The sequence below is a fragment of the Anthonomus grandis genome, chromosome 1, assembly GCF_022605725.1.
Source record: "Anthonomus grandis grandis chromosome 1, icAntGran1.3, whole genome shotgun sequence".
Lineage (NCBI taxonomy): Eukaryota > Metazoa > Arthropoda > Insecta > Coleoptera > Curculionidae > Anthonomus > Anthonomus grandis.
This window is the reverse complement of record NC_065546.1, coordinates 14,842,184-14,867,391: the sequence shown is the minus strand read 5'-3', so window position 1 is coordinate 14,867,391 and position 25,208 is coordinate 14,842,184. Positions and strand designations below refer to the sequence as shown.

Sequence of the window (25,208 nt, the reverse complement as noted above, 5' to 3'; positions counted from 1 at the left end):
ACAACAGTTCGAGACTAAGTCAAGGACTGTGCAAAGCTGCTGGGAGGATCTCAGGAACCTCGCCGAAGCGCAAAATAGGCCAGAGATAATCCTAGCAGAGAATATAGGCAACAATAAAGCTGCAAGAAGGGCTATCCAACTTGCAACCCAGGGAGCCAGCAACAGCCTGGTAGGCCCTGAACCAACATGTTGTGTCAGCGATAAGACCTGGAAGAGGGAAATCAGAGCAACTGACTAATAAACCAGAACAAATTCTACTGGGAGCAGCTGCCAAAGATGGAACAATAGAACAACTTATAGGCAGCCCACCCTTTAAGAAGGGTAAGAACATACTGGGCCTCTCCAGACAACAACTGCGAAGGGTCGCAGGGCTATTTACAGGCCATGCACCCAGCAGGAAACACCTGCATACGCTAGGGAAATCAGTTACCTCGCTATTTAGGGGATGCAATGAGGAGGACGAAACAACTCTTCACATACTGTGCTTCTGTGAAGCATTTAATCGAACCAGGGCAACATTCCTGGGGGAAGAGAAACCCTCACCAGAGGGTATAAGAAATCTACCACTGGACACAAACCTGGACTTCCTTGAAGCTACAGAATTGAACCTGTGATACTAAACATATGGGACACAATAGGACTGCTTCTTAGCAGACCGCAGTGTAGGGAGCCACAAGGCACCACCCAGCGGTGGAGTTTTAGTGGGTATAGGACGAAACAGACTCGACACTGAGTCCCACACTACTGGGGGCGGCGCCGCGTAACCAGTGTAAATTCTTTATGAATTTCTCCACCGACCCCCAAAAAAAAAAAAAAACCTTTTAGATTTTGAGCTACAGCGTGGTAAATTTTTAACTGAAAAATGATTTTTTTTCGATAACTTTAATACCCCTGTAGATATTTATCCAAAAATTGGTATGCAGGGTCTGTGTATCCAGAGCCATTTACCAACATACTTTTAACATTTTTATGTTCTTCAGTGGCGTGTGTGCGGATTTTCCGCTGAATACTTTTATAAAGAAAAATAGTACGCCACTGGTTTTTCTTGTATTAAAAAATATTTTTAAATTCCCTGTTTTATTTGCAATATTTTTGATCCCCTGGACTTTGCCCGTTAAATGCACGGTTTTCGCACAAAAAATTTAAAAACATTTTTCTATTTTGACTGATCGCTAAAATTTATTTTTTTTATGATCGTTCTAAAAAGTTTTTTTTTTTATTTTATTTAAAATTTCGTTGTAGTTCATAATATGTCACTTTATTTAACATGTTAAAGAAAGTGACATATGAGTAACGTGTTAATATTTCACGCTTTTAAAATCGCGAAGTAACCTATAAACATAATTTTTTTTAACGTAACTACGGACAACGCCGCCGCAACGATAATCATATTCTTGTTTAAGAGTTTAATCTTTTTACAACATTCTTCCTCTGCTCATGATAAAGTTGATATTTATAAGATTTTGTGATATTTTAAATTTTAAATCATAGTCACTGTCCACCAGTTGACAAGATTAATTTGTTAAAAAAATGGCTAAAAATTACACAAATAATGAAATGTGCGATATGCACTTCATTTATGGACTGGCTAACGGAAACGCACAAGAAGCCTTGCGTATTTATGCTGAACGTTACCCGAATCGTGTTATTCCGCATCACTCCATGTTTACGCGTTTACACCAACGTCTAAGTGAAACCGACAGCTTTAAAAAACTCACCGCTGAAAACGGACATCCCCCAACAGTTACTTTTCAAATTGAAAAACAGCTGCTCAATGAATTCGAGGAAGATCCCACCACAAGCACTAGGAAAATTACTCAGACGGTACACATTAGTAATTTACAGTTTGGAATATTCTTAAAAGAAACCTTTTATACCCGTATCATATTCAGCGGGTGCAGGCACTTTTGCCAGGCGATTTTTCGAAAAGAGCGGCTTTGTGTCGTTGGATGAAAGAACGCATAAGACAAGATGCACCGTTTATAAGAAAAATACTTTTCACCGATGAGGCTAATTTCTCCATGGACGCAATCATGAACTTCCACAATAACCATATGGCATTATGAGAACCCACATGCTGTGGAAGAAAACCGTCATCATCATCTGTTTTCACTTAATGTATGGGTCGGCACTATTGAAAACTTTCTCATCGGTACATTTTTTTTACCAGCAAGGTTGACTGGACAAGTGTATCAAGAATTTCTTGAAAATTAATTACCAGCGATGCTAGAAGATGTCCCCATTTAGCTGAGACAGCATATGTTTTTTTTTTATATGACGGTGATCCAGCCCATTTTAGCTTAGTGCCTCGGCAGTATTTGGATATTACGTATCCAAATCGTTGGATAGGTCGGGAAAGTATTCATCCTTGGCCCCCATGGTCTCCCGAATTAAATCCGCTGGATTTTTTTTTAGGGGGCCACCTTAAATCACTGGTTTCTATAAATCCAATTGATAATGTGGAGGAATTGCGTAATCGCATTATAACGTCTTGTGACATAATTCGGCAGACACCAGGAATTTTGAACGTGTCAATGCGACGTCGATTAGATGCTTGTATTAATGTTGGAGGAGCACACTTTGAACAACTTTTGTAAAAATAATAATATTACTTAAATAAATAATAAAAAAATGCAATATTTTTTATATAATATAATGTAATATTTTTTTATCACTTAAAAACTTGTATTTTTAATTAAAGATTGTAGAAGCAAAAGTCTTAAATCCTCAATTACAATTTTATTAAATTGGGCTGGCTTTTGTACTAAATTAATTAATAAAAATTTTATTATTTATTATTAAAATTGCAATAAAATTGCAAAAAAAAAACGAATAATTACTAGAATAAAGAAAGTCTAATCAAATCTGAGCAACATGTCCATGGTTTTTAATTTTTTGTGCCAAAATCGTGCATCTAACGGATAAAGTCCAAGGGATCAAAAATGCAAATAAAACGGGGAATTTAAATTAATTTTTTAGTACAAGAAAAACCAGTGGCGTACCATTTTTCTTTATAAAAGTATTCAGCGGAAAACCCGCACACACGCCACCGGAGCACATAAAAATGTTAAATGTATGGTGGTAAATGGCTCTGGATACACAGACTCTGCAAACCAATCTTTGGATAAATATCTACAGGGGTATTTAAGTTATCGAAAAAAATTAATTTTTTTGTTAAAACTTTACCACCCTATAGCTCAAAATCTAAAAGGTTTAGGACCTATGTTTATAGGAACTTTTTTGCGAATTTTTGTCCAAAGAACACGTTCCTGAATTTTGTCGTAATATATAAAAAACACCCTGTATACTATACAAGTTCTAAAATACGCTTTCCTCTATTTTATTGCATTTTGCAATACAAATTATATATTAAAAATCATAAATTGTTATTATTTATTTAGATCTGATGATGCCTTAGGGCGAAACATGTGATTTTTCAAAAAAAATTGAATTTTAACTATTTTTGGTTTATATAAACCCTTAAGTTCATGAATAATCAATCTTAACAAAACTCTGGATGGTAAAGATAGGCTTTCAAGTATAACTCCTTTTTTTAGTTATATTTTTTCGTGTCCAATAAACTAAAGATAAATTAGGATAAATAAATATAAGATATTAAATTAGAATTTGGAACTTAAGAAAACTATTGTCATTTAAAATAACACTGTTTAGTAAGTTCGCGAAAGTATTCATGTTTGGGTCTTTTTTTTTAAGTTAAAAAAATTTAAATATAAAATCCTGAAAATCCCAATGCTTACTTTTTGTAGCAATATAGAATATAAATATTTTTTTATAAGTAAGTCTAAATCTTAAAAAAGATAAAGGAATAAAACAAAATATCAAAAAGTAAGGAATTTTAAGTCAATTCTGAGTTAACTTACTAAAAAATTAATTTGAAAATTACTTTTTTTCATTATTTAAAAGCTTTATTAAAATAAAAAATTTGAGCGTACTTTTTAGTTAAGCTTAACTAAAAAGTACACTAAAATTAACATAATAACGACTTAAACTTCCAAAAACTAAAAAAAAAATTAATAAATGAAAATCTTAAATTAACCTCATTTTCATTGTACAACTTAAATTATAATTCTGATTGCTAATTGCTTATAGATTACTGAATTAGAGAAACATATAAATTTTTTAGTGGAATAATGTATTTTACTTTCCTCCGATTTATCATCAGTCTTAAATTATTACCTTTACAATAATTGCTAAAATAACATTATCTTTTTTAGGACTAATTTAGTATTTTTTCATTAAGACTTTTTATGGATCAGATGCTAAATTTATATAAATTATATCCTCTGATTAAGAAGGTAAATATAAAAGTATACAAAATATATAAATATTATCTTTATAGTAAACCAAAAAGAAAAACGAGCACTTAAATTTAGCTAATTTCCTAAGTAGGGTACAAAATGATACTTTTCCGCACGCAAGCAGTTTATAGGCTAACCAAGCAAAACGTATAAGCACAGATGTAAATAGCTCCGCAGCGCGTGCGGAGCTATTTATATCTGTGGTATAAGCTTTAAAAGTAACAAAAGCACTTGAGCACTTTGTGCTCCTGTTAGAAATAGTTTTATTTGCGGGAAAATATTCTGATTGGTCAGGGAGTTTTTAAGTAACCGATAAGCATAAGATATTTACATATATATGTTAGGTTAAAAAGTTGCTTTTCTAATTTAATGAATAATTTATATTAGAACTGTAATTTCCCTTTTATTCTTGTCAAAGGGGATTAAATCATCCCAAAGTAAGACGACATGACTCTCCGACAATTTTCCAGTGTATTAATCGTTTGGCAAAATATAGAGCCGAAAATAATAATAAATTTCAAAATAATTGGATGTTTTCTTAATTTTTTTTTTAAATCAAATACAATTAAAAGTATATCAGATATATTAAGACACTACTTATCTTATTACACAATATAATTTAATGAATTTTGAGTTTTTATTTTTTTAATTATTTGCTAATATATATTTTTAGATAAGATATATTACGAGTATTATAATTTTTATATCCTACCTAAGATCTGGTTTAGATGACTTTATATAACAAAGATACCAAGGTAAAGAAAATACTTGTTTAAAAGCCATGGTATAATTCTGTTTAATAATACAAATACACAGAATGTCGGCGTTTTTAACCAGTTATATGCTAAAGTATATACAGAAAAAAGACCTTTCATTTTTTTAGCTGCGACACAACATTGTCATAAAAAAAAACTTTTAATTTAATTGCAAAATTCTTTTAAAACTTTTTTGGAGGAACGATAAGGACGTTGAAATTTCTATTATTAAATTAATAATTTAAATAAAAAATAAGCGTTTTATATTTTAAACCAAATCCTCAAAGTGAATAATAATAATTTTTAACACAAAGGAAAAAATTTTATTTTATTTTAAAATGTCAAAATACAGGATTTTTGAAGACGACGCAATTCCGACCATCGGTGTCCTATGTATTATTTCTCTATGGTTCTTGTATATACTGGAGCGTTTCTGGCTAGTTAGACGTGGACACACTGTATGTATAAATAACTATCTATTTACCGCACATATTGCTAATAAAATTCAATTTATATAAAAGTTTTCTTAAAAATGTTTGTTTCTACTTGCAATGGAACAAAAATACATATACAGCATTTATACATTTTAATTTATTTCTGTTATATCACTGGGATTGTGTAAAATACGTGTATTAATTAGATTGATAAGATCCTAGAAATTAGTTTAATTTAGTACTCTCCTAATTAAATATTTCTTCTATTTGTTACTCAGAATCAATTTATTTAGTTAAAAAATTTATGATTTATTATAAAGTGAAAGCAATATTGATAGACATTTATTTAAGAAAAAATTCATGATGCTTAATAAGCACTTCATGAGAGTTAAAACTGACACCAAGTTGCATCACTGTGCAGTTTTTAAGAAAGTTAAAATTATTAATAGTAAATATAACAAAGCTCATTATGTCGTAACTCACTTGTTAAATTGTTAAGGAAAAAGTCCATTGTAAAGTGAAGTCAATGTAAGATAAAAATTATTATATTAAAATATTATACCATTTTATTTATGACATATACAGAATTTTAAGCAGGAAGCGTGTAGTAATCAAAATTTTTTTTGACGGAAATTTATTAAAATTCTTTATAAAGGAAGCTTCGGATTAGCTAGCAGCAGCCAAAATTAAGAATATAGTATATGTATATCTATTAAAAAAAATTTAATGAAAATTTAGCTTTTAGAACAGATTAATAATAAAAACTTATTACTAATATATAAAAATGCTCGAATTGAAAAAATCAAGTAACATTTCGGGCTTCTTAAAATAACTACGAGTATCCCAAAATGTATACTATATTTAAAAAAATAAATGTATAAAAAAAACCTCAAAACGTAACGAAAAACTACTAAACTTGTGTATTTTTCCATTTATATAAGTCAATTTCTCAGTCTGCCTATTAACTATTAATTAAATTCAACTTTTTTTTTAAATGGTTCTGTTGATTCCGCACAAATCATGACATGGCTAATGTGTGTGCTTTAAGACTATAGTGGTGAATATCTAGACAAAGGAATAAAGAAGCATGAAAATATTTACTACAAAGAACTTCTGCAAGACTATTAGAATACTTTAGTACTACTAAATAAAATAACACATACTAAATTAAATTTTCTTAATTAATTTGTTAAAAATTTGCAAATTTTTAATTTAACTTCCTAATTTAACAGATTGTTTTATAGCAACTTGTAATAGCAAAATATGTTGAGAACTTAAATAAGTATAAATTTTAGCTAAGTGAAAGTAAGTTTTTTATTGTAAATGGAAAACAAAACCTATTAAATCATCTATTCTAAGGAATAAAAAATTTACTACGAATAAAAAATAAGACATACAAGGTTTATGTATGCTGTACACAAAATAGCATAAAAGTATCATTTAACCGAGAATACCATTTTGCAAAATAAAGCAGAGAGGATTACTAAATAAACTTAAGGATTATAAGACAAATTTAGAGTAAAAAAAGAAAAGCTTTATAACAAAAAATCCCTAAATTCATTATTAAACACAAGTTTTTGTATCTTAATTAACTTTCAAGTATGTATATACATCTCGAAAAAAAACACTAAATTAAAAAAGTGTTTTCAAAAAACAATTTTCTTACGGAACGTCCTCAAAAATTCATATTTTTAAATGAAAAAATATAATAAAAGTACATTTTAAAAAACACTTAAAAATCAAATATCTTGGAAATCAGTAAATAAATTTTTTATTTTATAAGAAAAATTTATAGACTTTTCTAAAAAAACGGAAAGTCTTTTAAAAAATGCAAAGAAAATTTATTCAATTTTCATTTTTTTTAATTTAAATAAAATTTAAAAACCTAATTAAACATTAAATTTTATTCTTATGAATAAAACGAATAAAATAAATAAGTAATATTCATAAATACTACTGAAAAAATATACGTTACTTCGAACTTAAATAAAAGGTAGTAATAATTTAAACTAGTTAATAACTAAATAAGCTTACTTTTCTCGTAAAAACATTTAAGTTCAGACAGTCTTCAGAACCTATGGGTTCTTTGGTAATTCTGTCTTTTTGGTAACAAGCATCTCCTTCTTTAGTAGCATCTCGTATACCTATCCATGATTCTACAGGTAGTGGATCCTAATTCATATAAATATTTATATATATTAAAATACTCTAAGAAATAATGAAATTTCTGTAACGATAAAACACATAAATTAATCTTACTTTAAATCGTAAATTTCCAATTGGTGGTTTCGCAAAAGGAATTCCCAAGAATTTATAGAAAATATTTCCATCAAAATCTATTCCTTCCGTGCCTTTTAAGTCTCCTTGGAGAACTCTTACTATTGGACCCATCTTATAATAATTTTCCTATGAACTGACAGAAATCTAGTGGTAATAATAAGTTTTAAATATTCGAAGATGAAAATCACATATATTTACGACATTAGATAAAACTCCTATCTACTTACCCTGAATAGATTGCACTTTTGCAGACGAAAAAATATATTTCAATATTGCGTGTGTAGATAACTTTATTTATATAGCTGATAAAAAAAGTATTTAAAAGTACCTGGACTTTTTATTTATTTATAAATGGCTGCACTGATTACCCACATTACTTTACACGTCTGGATTTTTTTCTATAAAAACGGTTATTCGCCTTTAATTTTTTTAAATATTTTTAATTTAAGTTGTCACGAAATATTGCTATTGTTTTGTAGATCTACTTATTATTTTAGTGGAACCGATGTTAAGGCATAATAACCTTTGCAAAAAAAACTATCGTTTATTTCCTTATGTCTCTTTAGTAAAGACTCATTGCATTTCTTCATATTGTTTCTATATTTTGCATTTTTTATAATTGAAAAAAAAAACAATTTATTTATGATAAAGCAAATAATCCAACCTTAACCCCTTTGTCCTATTGATAAATGAAACGGGCGTGGTTTTCATTAATACTGATTAAAATTTGAAAGTCATGAATTATTAAATTACTTAATATATTGAAAATATGTCCTCATATCAATAACATTAACATCGGTACTTTTTCTTGACAATTAGTATTTATGGAAAATGCACAGTTACTTTTTCTGGGAACAAAATAATCAAAATTTATCTTGGAATATCAAAAAAACCTTTTTAAACAAAATTCGCTTAAGTATCGAAAGATGAAATGAGGAGTAACTTTTCAAAACAAATTATGTCCATCGAAACTTTTTTTTGCACCAACAACAAAAAAAGAATATTTCTTGTTTTCGTTCATTTTAAACCTGCACAATAAGGTATTTTCATAGATACTGGTCGATACTTTGGTAAATAGTTCTAATTGAAATCAAAACCATCAAACTCCAGGTGAGAAAAAGCCAATAAACAGTTGGACATAACGCTTTGAACCATTACTGTGGATATAATGCGTTTTGTTGTGGCCGTTATGTGACATAATGCTCTATGTTGTAAAGATTAAATAGGAAATAAAAAAAGATAAAACACATCTGAGCAGTTTTTTCACTTAATACTAAAGTACTTTTGTCGCAATTTTTACTCTAATCATTGGCTATTTTCTCCTACAGAAACGCTCTGATCAAGGTTTTTCATCATAACAACAACAAACACATTAATATATTCACAGCTATTAGCAGAATTTAAAAAATCAAATGACTTACACGATTTCGTCATGCGAATTGGCCAAATATCGTAATGCGTTTTGATATATTAGATCTCGCGGATATAATGCTATTTGATTTATTCTGAGTTAAGCGGTCAAAATAAATAAAAAACTGCAATAAACTGAATTATGTTCTCGAGTGGACATAATGCGCTTTGATAAGATGCTCCTCAAATAGTCCACCCTACGATGATTTTCTAATAAAATAGCGTATCTTTCCGTTACGTACTACATTTTTATTAATTGCAGATTTAAAGAGAAAAATACCTTTACAAATCACTCAGACCATCGATCTGAGATCTTTTTATAATATTATTTCAAATTAATGTTATCTTTCTTAGTCAGCTTAAATTACAAAGTTAATTACGAAATGGGTTTAAAAATATTATGCATGGTGTTTAACTAATGGTTGGTGTACTTTATCTACCTCAGTTAACTACGAAAAAAAAAAGTAATAAGAAAAATGGCAACGAGGAATCGCCCATAAATAATTTTAACTTGCAAGTGGCCATATTATGATGCAACTGTAACTGCAACATAAAAGCACAAATTTAAAACTTGACCAAAATTACTAAATTAAAATATTAGTTTGATAACACAATTGTCAAGCTGTGTAATTTTTTTATGAATTAGCTTTAAGCCAAACTTTGTACACTTCTTAAATAATTTTTATGAACAAATAGTCATCTAAAAGATATTTAACAATATGTAATAACTAATAAGAATGAAAACAAAATTCATAGAAAATTTAAAAACTTATTTGATGTGTTCCAAATGAAGACCACAGGGGAAAAACGTGTTAAGTCAAGAAATTTGTGAAATCGAACTAATCAGGAAAAATTATAGGTTAAAAGGTATATTATCTATATACACGGCCATACAGGGGAATAACGTGACTAGTCACCAGTTTTAACAAGAATAAATATTGGTGTACTAGAAAAGAACGTGGTACAATGAAAAAACGTGTTAAGTCACTTTTGTCGTTATCTTGCGCGTATATAAATTAGTCGTTTGGCAGTCGTTGTTTATATCTTCGGCAAGTAAGGTTAACGATACCCACGTAAAAAAGGTTTTGTTTGTTATTGCTGTTAGTGAAAAACAATACAATGGACAATATTAATTTTAGTGATTGTGAAGATCATGAGACAAAGCCAGTAAGCACAAAAAAGAGAAAATGTACGGGTCGGGTAAGAGATGCTACCAAGTTAATGAGGCTTCAGTTACATGTAACTGGTGATGCCTGTCAATGCCGACGATACAGATGTTTTGAAAAGATAACTGCAGATGAAAGAATGGATATTGTACGAAAGTTTAATCTAATAAAAGTTGGAATGATCAAACAGCCTATTTAACAGGTCTAATTTCTCTTTATCCAGTGGCTCAGCGCCGACCTCGATTACCGGAAGATGAGAGTGTCCTGAGAACTTCAACGTTTTATTACAAGGTGCGTATAGTTCGTGAGAATGTAGTAGTTGAAGAGCAAGTTTGCAAGAATGCGTTTGTTTCTCTACATGGTTTAACAAGATGTAGAAGAGAAACCATACAAAAGAGTCTCCAGATGAGTGGAACTGCACCTATTGATAAACGCGGCAGACATTTGAATAGAAAAGACCAACTAAGCGTTGAAACTAAAAACAACATTTTAGAACACATTAAAAGTTTCAAGGCTAGATCAAGCCACTACAGTCTTAATAAAACTAAAAGAATTTATTTATCTGCCGAGTTAAATGTGAAAAAAATGTATGATATGTTTAAAGAAAAATTTCCTCAAGTTAAGGCTAGTTATGAAACTTACCGCTCCATATTTTGCAGCAAGTTTAACATATCCTTCGGATATCCCCGTAGTAATACTTGTAGCTTCTGCGACCAATTAAAAGTACAGATTGATGCATGCCAAGAGGAAAAGGGCAATAAGGATTTGATGTTTCAACAAAAACTCATCTAGCGAAAGCCGAGGTATTCTACGCACGTAAAAAGCAGTTCAGGTTGAGGAGTGTTGAAGAAATTTGCCCATGCCGAATTTATCCACGAATGATGTGTACCACAGCCGGCAGTTATCATTATTTTTATTTATTGTACACAAGCTCTCAAATTCTGAAGTATTCTTCTATGCTTATCCTGAGACAGTAGGAAAAAAGGGCGCGAACGAAGTCTGCTCATTTTTATTTAATTATATTACCTTGAAGTTGCCTGCTGAAGTTAGAAATTTACAGATATTCTGTGATTCGTGCTCCGGACAGATTAAGAACTCTCCAGTATTCAAATTTTTACATTACTTAGTCCATCATCGTTCCAAGCTTGAGTCCATTGAAGTCACACTCCCCATTCGAGGTCACTCCTAGATGGAATGTGATAAGGATATGAGGATCTTATACGGAAAGTTTCGGGCGGAAGTACCGGATGACTGGTGTAAACACATAGAAACCGCTCGTTTAAAGCCCGCACCATTTCTTGTTGAAAAAGTTGATCGTTATATGATTAGAAATTTGACAGATTTTCTATCTGCAATGTATGTGAAACATGTCCTTTCGCCACACGTCCAATCCTGCAATTAAAAATTAGCAAGGAACATCCTCGCTTAGTTTTTCATCGAGATACTTACAATGGTCTTTGGAACTCGTCAGTTATTGTATCTCCAAGAAAAAAGAGAATCACTAGTCCGCCGCTACCCGGCGGTCAGTTTTACCACACACCCGTCGCAACTTTTGGTTAGTAGGCTCATTTTGACTTTTGCAACAATTTAATTACCAGTGATTTTTTTTATACAGATGATACACCTATCCCTTTGGAAAAATACAAGGACCTGCAAAAGTGAAAAAAATTTTGCACCCCAGAGAGTCAGCTTTTTTATTCTAATTTAAAACACAAGTAGAGACAACTTCTTGGCTTGATGAGTTATTGTTGATTGTCACTAAATTACATGCCTAATTAATACTTTGTTTTTTACAGCTTTTTTCAGTTCATCCCATAAGAACCGAACCCAGAAGAGAAGTTTTATTTTTTTCTATTATAACAACCATTCTTTTATAAATACCTACATATAAATAAAATAATACATTATACTTTATGTTTGGTAAATAAATAACAGAGTATTAATAATTATTTAAGCAAAATTTAAATATAAATTAATCAATCGCCACTGACTTAGCAGTTTGTTTCTTTCATTGTATATACTTATACAATGAAAGAACGTGCTAAGTAACACGTTTTTCCCCGGTATTCGGAGTTGTTTGAAACTTCGACACATTGTGGTGAAGTACCAGTTTGATATTATATTACAAAATGTCATTGAGGACATAGAGCAAGGTCATAGCTTCAATATGATGGCAAATAAATAACCATTTGGCAAGCTGTGTAATTATCGTAGCGTTTCTAACCTTGAAATTCGTTTCCTGTCAAAAAATAGAAAAATGACTTGGCACGTTTTTCCCCTGTGGTCTTCAAATGTGTTTTATGATTTCGAATACAACTATACAGGGTCTTTCCCCATATATTCAACCCCCTTCTACAGCGGTTAGGTGAAAATTCACAAAAAAAAATTATACAAAACTTTAGAAGCTTTACTTTTTGAATCCGATGTAAATTTTTTTCTTTTCTTTTAGAATTCTCAAATTTTGACAGATGGTTAGTTTTTCTTATGGAATACTCTGTATATGACTTCATAATTAAAAAAAGAGGAATTATCTGATTTTAAATATTTATGGTTTAACCACTTTTAACTAAACCGGTTTGGGCTTTAAGCTTTAAAAAAATAAAATATTAATAGAACGCATTGCAAATATGAAAAATCATGCTTTAATAGTATCTAAACATGGTGTTTTACAAACAACTTTTAGTTTAAATATGTAGATAATAGATTTTTTTTTGACGTGCGCTTTAAATCTGATGCAATGTTATAAGATAAAGATTTTTTAAAGAAAGCAATGGAAATAATATTTTTGTGCCTTAAATTAATATTGTGGATATCCGTCCTAAAAGTTATTCTGTTGTGCAAATAAGGTGGTGACTTTTGTTGTATTTTTTTATGGCACAGTGTGATAGAGTGAACAAGCCTTCGAGCTCTCATATTTATCCATTTTGTCTCAGTTATTTTATGAGTTATTGGTTTAACCCTTCGCCGGTCGCGCACCGGTACTCCATGCCGCAATTTAACTTTAATACATTTTTCTTTCGGTATATTTGGCCTACGCCCCTGGCTGTCTAGGTATGCTACCATGTGTATTTTTAGAAGCGCCTGCCTCGCACGCATTTTATTAGTGTGATTCTGTTAGTGCTAGTGAGAGCGTCAAACTAATCAGAGCTGATCAGCGGTATTCCGTGCCGCAACGCGACCGGTCATGTAAGTAAAATTTTAAATAACATCTTTTGTATTTTTTATATATATTATTGTGCAGAATACATATTTTGTCACAATAAAATTGTAAATTGTGTAAAAAATCTGGCATAAAAAAAAATTGTATATTATTTAGGGATAGAAGAGCCTCCACCAAACCACTTGCTGAGAAAGAGTTACAGAGAATAGCCAAAAACTTATCTGATATTGAGGATGATATTGTCGACTTTGAGAGTGAAAGCGAAGGAGAGGAGGAAGTAATTGAAGAAGATTGATATAACAGTGAATCGGAACAGTCCGCTGATGAATTTTCCGAAGAAACTGAATCCTTTGTCAGGCCCAATGAGAGTGAACGTTTTTATATTGGGAAAAATGAAGAGACGATTTGGAAAAGCACCCCTGTAATTCAAGGTAATAAAACCAAGGCTAAAAATATTATCAAAGTTTTACCTGGATCAAAAGGTGCGGCCAAAAATGTGTCAAAACCATTAGATTCGTTTTTTCTGTTTTTGACTAAGGATATGGTAGATCACATGGTATTATGCACTAATATTTATATCAAAAATAAACGTGATAATTTTATACGAGACCAAGATTGTAAGTTAACTTCTTCCGAAGAAATTTTGGCATTATTTGGAGCACTTTTCATAATTTCCATAAAAAAAGGAAACCACGTAAATGTTGAAGAGCTTTGGGCCAAAGATGGGACAGGAATTATTCTGTTAAGAGCATTCAGTTATAAAAGATTTTTGTTTCTTCTTCGTGCCCTTCCTTTCGATTATATAACAACAAGAAAAGAACGCGAGAAATTTGATAAATTAACAGCGATAAGAAAGATATTTGAGGATTGTGTCAAAAATGGCATTGCATGGAAAGTTATAGTTTGGGCGAGTTTATCACAATTGACGAAATGTTACATCCATTTCGAGGACGACGCGGATTTGTTCAGTATATGCCACTAAAACCTGCCAAATATGGCATCAAATTCTATGCTATTTGTGACAGTAAAACGTACTACACTTGGAAATTTGAAATATATTGCAGATTACAACAGGAGGGACCTTTCAAAACTTCAAACAAACCATTCGATATTGTACAAAGACTAGTAGAGACAATAAAAAACACTAAAAGAAATTTAACAACAGATAATTATTACACTAGCTATGAATTGGCACAGTATCTTTTATGGCCTTAAATGGCATAACTTTAACTGGTACAGTAAAAAAAAATAAAAGGGAATTACCGCCTGAATTCCTACCGAGCACGTCGCGTACAGTTGGAACGTCTATGTTTGGATTCCAATTTGATGTCACTTTAGTGTCCCATGTTGCTAAAAAAAAAATAAAGCTGTAATTTTGCTGTCCACCATGCATGACAACGATGAAATTGACGAGGAAACACAAAAAGCAGAAATAATATTACATTATAACAGAACAAAATGTGGCGTCGATACAGTCGACCAAAAATGCTCCTCGTATACAACACAAAGAATCACAAGAAGGTGGCCTTTAGCAATTTTCTTTAGAATTTTAGATATTGCAGGAATCAACTCCGAAATTATAATTAATAATAATAGACCAGCAGATACGCCGCCAAGACGAAGAAAGTATTTGATCTCTCTAAGTTTATCCCTCATGGAAAATTATCTTAAGAAACGCGCGAAGATAGAAACACTTTCTAAGGATATTAGGGAGTTCTTATCTCGCTATAATACTCCTGTTGAAGTCCCTATGGCACTAAATAAAAATCGGGTTGGTCGTTGTCATATATGCAGCGCACACAAAAATAACAAAACAACAGTTACTTGTGGTCAATGCAAAAGATTTGTTTGTAAATCACACAGTGAAAAATCGGTGCAATGTAATAGTTGTCTTTTTCCAGCAATGGAGGAAGATTAGTTTAAAACAAAATGTATAAGTGATAAGTACATTCCTTTTTTGTATAACGTTTAGTTGTACAAATGTATTTTTGATATTTTGTTAATGGGGAATCTCATAATTTTTGTTTTATTTATTTTGAGTTATAAAATTTATTTTATAAATAAAGCCTTTACTACGATTAGAGTTGTTTCATTTTTTTGTGTTTTTCAATTAAAACTTATTTTGCCAGTGAGGCTACAACTATTTTACTTGCGGCATAGAGTACCGCGGAGCGACCGCTCATGGCATTTTCAATGGCGCGCCCGCCGCAGGGTTAAATCTTCGTATTCCGTGGATCAGACGAAGACAAGAGTTATGTATTTTCTGTATGCGTGTGCTGTCAAAAGCGGTAATGCATGGTCCGTATACGGTATCACAAAAATTAAAGTGTGAGAGCACAAGTGAAACACATAGGACAATTTTTAATCGTTTGAGCAAAAGATATCTATTTTGAAAAATCATTTTAGGTTAATAAAACCCTTTTGTAGACACTTATTAATGTGCGAAACGAATTTCAAATCTTCATCTATAATCAATTCAAGATTTTTTACTTCGGCCTTAAATTCAACACGGTAATTATTAATGGATATTAAGTGAGAATAATAGGTATGAAACTTTTTTCTATTCGCTTTACTACCAAATATTATACCTACTGTTTTATTATTGTTTGATTTTAAACAATTTTTATTTGAGAAATCGGCGATTCTGCTAAGGTCTCGCTTTCCTCCCAACTAAATGATAAGTACACTTGTGTATCATTGGCGAAGCGGTGATGTAAGCACGATGTTAGTGTAGAAGGAAATTTAGAGGTGTCAATTAAAAATATTTTTAGTGCCAAAACAGAACCTTGAGTCACGTTTTTTGTTATTTTCAAAAAGTTTGACATAACCCACGCATTTTCCACCGCTTGTTCCCTGCCAGTAAGATAATTGCTAAGTAATTCTTTTGATCCTTGTGATAACCCTATGTAATTTAAGGTAGATAACATTAAATCATGATTCAAGGTATCGAATACTCTCGAATATTTCAGTAAAAAAAACAGTTATTAACCCTTTATCAGTTGATTTTATTATGTCATCTGTAATGCTCAACAACGCAGTGTTACAACTGTGACCTCTTCTATAACCCGATTGATTCTGGGGCAGAATCTTCGTGAAAGGGAGGGGAGTATGCTAATTGGTCTGATGTCATTTAAAGAGACTGGATTAGAGTTCTTATAATAATTTTTGCTTTTTTCCACATACTTGCGAATACTGAATTTTTAATGCAGTGGTTCATAAAATGCACTAAATGTGGCAGTTAAAATGGCACACACAAGTTGATGGTATGGATATTTATCCCATCGATTCCCGTGGCTTTTATGCTTTTTATAGGGTTTAGAATGTCCGTTTCATTAATTCAAGCAAAGCTAAAATTTAAGTGTTGTTTGAATCTATTATTTTGATAAAAGTCCATTTGGTCTTGATCGGGTTATAGGTCGAATATTGAATTTATAAAATGGTTATTTATTTGGTTAACATGACTCAAAGAGTCTGGAAGATTTAAGGCATATTTTTTCGTAATACCAATGAGAGAGTTTTAAATAAACCCAAAGGTACTTAGAGTTTTTATTCTCTAATTTAAGGGACAAATATGCTTTTTTTTGTCTTTTTTGCCACTGTGACCATATTTCTAAGACATTTATAATTATTCCAGTTTGCTTGATCAGGATATTTTCTGTAAAAACTCAATGCTTTATCTCTATCTTTTTTCATTGCTCTTAAGGTGTCGGTAAGCCATAGTGAGTAGTTCTTATAAATCCTGTATGTAGTGTAAGAAGCATATCTTTCTAACAATATATCAATATTATTATGAAAATGTAAATACGTTAATTATTCTGCTAGTTTTTGTACAATTTTATTAGTATTCTGTGGTTAAAGTTGATTCGTAGGGTTTCTTTAGGGTTCTACTTACGTTTGGTTTATTATTTTCGTCTATAGTGTTTAGTTTTTAGGTAGTTCATCTTGTTTGAGAGCCCCATTTTGGCCCCAATTTAGGTTATTTAGGTTATATTATTGTAAATCCCTGTAGTTCTAATTTTCTAGAATTTATATACTTGCTTGCTTTGACTGTCAGTATTCTCCTAAAATTATTGGTCTCTTTGGGCAAAAACAATGAAGATAATTCTAAATATTTCGAAACTGTTCCATCGGGTTTTAAAAAGGACGCGCTTCGTGACAAATCATTCAGTTTTTAATTGTTTAGTCAGTTTTTACCTTGGAAACAATTAAACGACAGTCAAGGCGAGTTAGGTTAGTGTTTTTGACGTTGACAATAAAAGTGTGTTTCCGAATTTCGTTACAATATTATCACACAAAAATTGATCTTTTCCATCAATATTCTTAATAGAAAATATATTATTCCAAGGTATTAACCTTAGTTCAGCCGAAAAATTATTATAATTGAACAATTTAAAATTTCTTATAATCAATTGCTTAACTGTGTCATGTACAGAATTCAATAAACTACCTGTGATCAATAAAACCTGTGATAATTTAATATAGTTTAAGAGGCTTTTAAGCATATTTACTTTTAAATAGGTTATAATTTTTGTTCATTTTATCTATTTTTAAAAAAAAGACACATACACTCACATAGTGTATGTGTCTTTTTTTTCTTTATATTGTGTATCTTACCTTAATTTTATTTATACAGTTTTAATCAATTTTTATCTTTTTTTATTAGTATTGGTTTATTATTAGATATTGATGTTTTCCTTACAAACAATTCAGAACTTTTAGTTTTGTTTTCATATTTAAGTAACCTTTATACCGTTCCTAATTCTTGTGTATATTCTTTTGTAGCCTTGATGCTGAATAAATACTTATTATTATTATTATTATTATTATTATTAAACTAGAAAGAGGACTAGTGGTCAATGTAAACAGGGCTCCCATCGTGTTAGAACCATAAATTTCTTCTTGTCAGGAAGCTCACGTTTTTTTAATAATTGCGCTTTATAAATAATTAAAAATTGAAGGTACAATTCTTCGGTCAATTCAGTAAGTTGTTTGCGGTTATTTTCAGTAAAATAATATAACGATGCTTTTAGTGAGAGTAAGTTACTTAAGTAACTAAGATAGTCTTCTATTTCAATTTTATTCTTATGAACCTATAAATATCTGTGTATAATCGGCGTAAATGTTGTATAGAAAAGATCATACAAATTTATTAATTCTAGAGCTAGCTTACTAATATAGAAGAAAAGGAGTAACTAATTTTGCCTATTAGTTAAAAAAGATAAAATAACTTTAATGGCAGACTTATGAAAAATCAAGTGACAGTTGACGATAAATCATATCAAATGTTTTAGTGTAAGCTAATCAAGCAAGGTTATGGATATCTCATATTTTTCCAAAAATAATTCCCTAATTGTTTCTAATATTTTTTCAAGTCAAGCGATTGTTAAAATGTGCGGACACTAAAACCTGTACCAAACAATTTGGTCTGTTAAAATTCATCAAAATTTTCAGAATGACATTTATTTGTTTCCCTTACACTTATTACTCGTTTATGATAAATTAGTGTTAAACTGAATATATAAAAAATATACTCAGCCATTGGAATATGACGTTATTAAACTTATATCTGAGTTTAGTAATTTTGGTAAAAAAAATATATTCTTAATTAAGCTCTTATGGCTCTTCCGTGTCAGAGTTAAAAATACTTTTGGACAATTCCTTGTTGCCATTTTTTGTCATTTGTGTTCCGAAATTGGCCGAGGTCACCTATTCTACACCCTGTATATAAAAAAAAGAGTCAATGAATGATTAAAGCTATTGAAAGTAAAAGCTTAGCGATCTGATAGTATGTGTATTCTAACTATTTAAATATTATCAAATAAAACTGATAACGAAGATTACACAATTTTTTTCAATTTTTTACTACTGGATAAACTGTTAATTCAATTTTTTAGCTTAGGTTGGACAAGTATACAGAACATTTAAAAAACATGAATATTTAAATAATCTTAAAGCCGATTTACGGAAACTTGTAAAACTTTAACAAAACCAGAAAAAATACATTTAATTATGCAAACCATGAAATAGATGTCGTGAGCATCGACTTAGTAAATTAAATAATGCTCAAATTGTGTAGCTTATTTACAAATAACTAGCCTAAAGTTAAAGTGCGACTTGCATGGTATGGCGGGAATTTATTCAGTAAATGGGAAAAGATTGAATTGCTTTAAAGAGAATCCAGGGTGAATAAATCGACACTGTCCAGTCCAAATTCGAAGAACCCCAAAGGGAAGAACTTAAGCCTAAGGTCTCTGGTAAAGTAGTAATGTCCCTCTTTGTCTTTGGCAGATTTCACGCCTCTTTTAAGTAAAATTTCAAAGCCCTTACATGACACTGAACCTAAAATCACTTTTATAAATTAAAAACCGAGTAAACACTAAATTAAAACATTAAAACTATGCTATACCTACAATGAACAACAAAAATATGGAACAAATTCAATAAAAAATTAGTGAGGACGTGTTCGAAAAAACATTCGCACACGTCGATTAATATTTGTAGTTGTGCTTTTTTTTACAAAAATTTTGTATACAGGGTGTCTCATGTACGATCGACCATAGCCGATACCAAATTTCTTAGTTAGTACGTGATTGTATTTCTAGATTTTATTTACACAAAATTATAAGTATTTTTATGTATCACATGCCATACTTTTGTATGAATTTGATAATATTGTAAAGGTGAATTGTGGTTACGACACCACCTACCATTAAATATTTTCCATCCATTTACTGATTTCACTTCGCGTCAGAAGGATCAGCTGTTTTTTCTTGTTGAGCAGGCAATTGTCATTTAAAAATTAGTAAAACAATGCTAAGGTGTAACAACTATTAACTGGGCAAATTTTAACGTAATTCTGTATTGTGGTTTTTAAGTTAGAAGCGAACGGAACTATACAGGGTCTTTCAGAACTATGGGATCAAACTTCTGATGGTTGTTCAGCGCAACAGAAGAATCCATTTGAGTACAGGAACCCATGCCCGGAAATGCGTCACTACGCCACTACGGCCCTAAGACGCGTTAAAATTTATAAAAAACATTAATTGCCTAAATAGGATCTGCTGCATTTATTTTTACCTTTTGTACATGATACCATGACAACAATTGTTTAAAATCAACGCTTATCAATGTCAACTCTCAATGTCATGTTTAAAAATTTTATAGCTTACAATTTTTAAACATTTATTGCTAATGGAAAACTTCACCAATCAAGAATTGGCGGATATGCATTTGGCATACGGAGCAACAAACTGCAATGCACGAGCAGCATCGCGGTTGTATCATGAACATTATCCCAAACGACAGAATCCTGGATATAAAAAGTTTATTGCGGTTCATCGGCGGCTCGCTGAGGCAGGCATGTTTAAGACCAAGATGCATGATACTGGTGTTGCTCGAACCGTAAAAACGGTCGAATTTGAACAAGAGGTGCTTCAGCGAGTTGCCAATGAACCATCAAATAGCGCACGCAACGTTATGAATATGAATATGAGTAACGCTTCTGTCTGGCGAATACTACACGAGCAATAACTCCATCCTTACCACTTCCAGAAAGTTCAAAATATGACTGCAGGCGATTATTATCCTAGAGTTCAATTTTGTCGATGGCTTCTGGATCACATCATTGCACAACCAAATTTTTTACGATATGTTTTGTGGACCGATGAAGCCTCTTTCAGTTTATTTTCAGGTATTTTTAATAGTAAGAATTTAGGACGAAGAAAATCCTTATGCAATTTTTCCAAGAAAACATCAGAATCGTATGGGCAGGCATTGTTGATGATTATTTAATTGGGACATACCTTCGACCGGAACGGTTAACAGGACCTATTTATCTGCGTTTCTTGGAGGAAGTTCTCCCAGAACTCCTTGAAAATTTCCACTAAACGTTAGACAGCAAACGTGGTTTCAGCATGATGGAGCGCCGGCTCACTTTGCTGTAGAAGTACGCGATTATTTGGCTCAGCGGTTTGGGCACCGTTGGATTGCCAGAGGTGGAGCAGTTTCTTGGCCTCTTAGGTCACCCGATTTAACGTCGCTCGATTTTTTCTTGTGGAGACATCTTTAGTCTACGAAACTCCAGTAGAATCAGAGCTAGACTTAATTGGACGAATTAAGTCTAGCTCTGAACAGCAACATTCGAAATCATTCAAAACGAGGATCAAATTTTAAGTGTAGTCCGCCGAAATCATTTGCGACTTTTTGAACAATTGTTGTGATGGTATCATATACAAAAGGTAAAAATAAATGCATCAGATCCTATTTAGGTTTTTAATATTTTTTCTAAATTTAAACACGTCTTAGGGCCGTAGTGGCGTAGTGACACATTTCCGGACATGGGCTCCTATACTCAAATGGATTCTACTGTTGCACTGAAGAACCCCTAAAAGTATGATCCCATAGTTCTGAAATACCCTGTATAATGAGGAGGTGTATTTGTCGTAAACGTTCTTCTAGAGATAAATTTCTGCGTATTTTCTCCGTGGTATGATAGACCATTGTAGCTTTTCAGCAAATATGTAAACACGAGAGCATAACATAATTATGATCATGGCAACACTGCAGAGCACATCCTATGCAGATAATGTCCGGCACTAGAGAGAACCAGGTAGGCCATCTTCTTCCAATAAAATTATCAAACTCTTAAAGAGGGCATGCTTGATTGGGAAGTATAAACACATATGAGTGAGCCACAATAGACCTAGAGTCATAGTGAAGGTATACAAGGTGCACCACTCACAATAGACTTAACCTGATATTAATATTGAGCAAATAATACTATTATGAAAATGTAAATACGTTAATTATTCTCTCAGTTTTTGCACTATTTTATTCATATTCTGTGGTTAAAGTTGATTCGTAGGATGTATTTAATGTTCTACTCACCTTTGGTTTAATATTTTTATCTATACTGTCTAGTTTTTAAGTAGTTCATCTTATTTGAGCACCCCATTCTCGCCCAAATTTAGGTTATTTAGGTTATATTATTGTAAAACCCTGTAATTTAAAATTTATAAAATTTGTATACTTGCTTGCTTTAACTGTTGTATTCTCCTATAACTATTGATCTCTTTTGACAAGAACAATAAAAGAGAATATTAAATATTTCGAAATTGTTTCATCGGTAAAGCCCGATGTACGCGCTTCGTAACATTTTATTCAGTTTTATTTGTTTAGTCCGTTTTTACCTTGGAAATAATTAAACGACAGTTAGCGCGAGTTAGGTTAGAGTTTTTGACGTTGACAATAAAAGTATGTTCCTGAATTTCTTTACAATACCATCTCCCAATATACCAGCTTGAACATTAATTTTCTAGGAGTACTGGAAGTTCCCTTCTTCAAATACGTGTGCTTTTTTGTCATTTCAATAATCGAATATCTTAAAAAATAAACGGTTTAGGTATAAGACCGAAAAGTGAAGGTATTTCACAGTTACATTTAATCACATAAAAATAAACCGGTTGTCTCATTCAAAAATTTTTAGATATCCTGTATTGAATTTTTTCCAAGAAGTACTCTCTAATTTAACAATGACATAATATTACCACCAGTTTTATTGGGACTAAATGTGGTACATATTTCATATGTCTGCGTTGAATCTGTAGTTATTTTTAGTTATTTAAACAAACCGTCTAAAAGACAAAAAAAACCTGGCAACACCGCATGCAAATTTTAAAAACGCATATCTCAGTAAAGTTCTCTTCATGTATAATTATTTTCTGACGTAGCTGTATATCGTATAGCTTAGACGCTATCTTTGCCGTACGTCTTGTTGGCGTACCCTGTATACACATATACCATAAATAATAGTTTCTTAATTTTCTACTACATAATTATCTGCTTACACTATAATAACACTTATCCTACTTATCCTACAAACAAGTTAAATTCTGTAAAAGGTAAATTTTTATTTTAGATTATGCTCGGAGTTTAATGTCTACGCTAAATTATTATGGTTAAAAAAATTCTTCAAACTTAATTATTAACCGCTTACGAATACCTAATTTTAACTTGGACCTCCGATTTCGTGAGCATTTAGAAAATATTATCAAACAAGAAGTTTAAACTCTAAAATTAATATATCATAACAGACACATTTTAAATTTTTCCATGAAAAGCTGATCTCTCTGGATGCCATTGCCTAAATATTGATAGGCAATGGCATATATGATAACCATAAAACTTACTAACATTCTAATTTTATTTATAAGCTAACCGCGTTCCCAGTATGGCACAACATAAAACTGTAATATTCAAATGATCTCTCACATATAATTTTATCAATATTTATAACTCTATACCAAGACAAGTTTAAAGTATTTAATATTAATTAATTTAAATACAAAACGCGACGTTTAGTAATGGGCTTACAAAAACGTAAAAAAAGGGTTTTTCTCTTACAATTGTAACCGCTATTTCAATAAAGAAATTATATAAATTATGTAATATACTTGAACGAATCACTATTTTGTAATGCCTGTAAGTGCCTAGAATGTGTCTTAATATACAACTATAGTCTTTACCAGGTACGAAACATAATTTTTGAATTTCTTGTTCGTGTGTAAATTGATATGGTTACGTAAGAATAGTAGATTCGACTTGCAGAACAGACAGAAGTTATAATTTGCCTGATAATGCAGCTTGCTTATCTTTTTTATTCTTCAAATATTCAATTTGCAGTATTTCGAGTAATGATAAAAAATCCGATTTTATTATAAATATTAATATTATCATATAGAGAAAGAGCTGTAAACTGAGCTTTGTTTGTTACTTTTTACAAAATAAAGAAAATCAACAAATTCTATATAAAGTTAGTCGTCTATGTATTTAGACAGCTCACCATTTTAATAAATTATGTCTATGTACGTCCAATCTTCTGGGAACGTCTTTTTAACCCGTAACTGTTACTGACAAATATTTTTCCCGCAACTGCTCAAGATTCGACTCTGACCCGTCGATAACCCCGGTTTTAAAATATTAAGATGAAAGAAAAAAACATTAACCAAAACTTTTATTTTATATCAAAAACATTATTTATATAATATAGAACTTGGGTAGTACAAAAAAAAACTTTTTATTTACAATTTGGGCACACTTTTAAAGCACATTGCAAACAGATAGGTAATTTGCACACAATGAAACATGTATTTGTTTTCCTATCTTTTTTTCCAGGACAAATTGAGCACCTCTTTCTTTTTGATAAATTTTGGAATGGCGGTTGTGTAGGTGTATCCTCCATATCTTCTCCAAGAATATCGGCGGCGAGGCAACGAAGTTTCCGGAGAACTTTTTTGTTGTAAAGTTTTTGCTTCATAATATGTGGAGTATATAGTGCAATACCTAGTTGTTTCAGAAAGTTGTAGCGAGTTATTTCCTCTCCACGTGAAAACTGATATAATATGCGACTATTTACACCAGACACATTCAAAATACAGTGAAAAATTGCCATTGGCCATCGACGGGTTCGCCGAGAAGTGGAACACATTGCACATTTTTCATCTAAAGCATCTACACCTGCTTTAGTGCTGTTATAGAACATAATTATTTCGGGTTTCTCAGTACTTCCATCAATAGTGCTGTCGTGATGCATTGACGATATTAAGACAACAGATTTTTCTTTCTTCGGGACGAAAGATACTATGATTTTGTCCGATGTAAATCCGAAGTTTGAAGATCTAACAGGT

At 31.2% G+C, this 25,208-nt stretch overlaps 2 protein-coding genes across 5 annotated transcripts in view; one reads left to right on the top strand and one right to left on the bottom strand.

Annotated features, from left to right (window-relative positions):
- The window catches only part of LOC126737600 (juvenile hormone esterase-like), a 33,869-nt gene extending 25,883 nt beyond the window's left edge, over nt 1-7,986 (bottom strand). Inside the window, exons 1-2 of the mRNA XM_050442582.1 lie at nt 7,768-7,986; nt 7,543-7,680 (exon numbers count right to left, since the gene is read on the bottom strand). Of these exons, the coding sequence (XP_050298539.1) occupies nt 7,543-7,680; nt 7,768-7,899 (270 nt within the window). The 5' untranslated portion in view covers nt 7,900-7,986. The remainder of the gene's footprint in view (nt 1-7,542; nt 7,681-7,767) is intronic.
- LOC126737574 (ras-related protein Rap-2b) overlaps nt 1-25,208 on the top strand; it is a 442,108-nt gene that overhangs the window by 258,071 nt on the left and 158,829 nt on the right. The gene's annotated exons all lie outside the window — the stretch shown is intronic.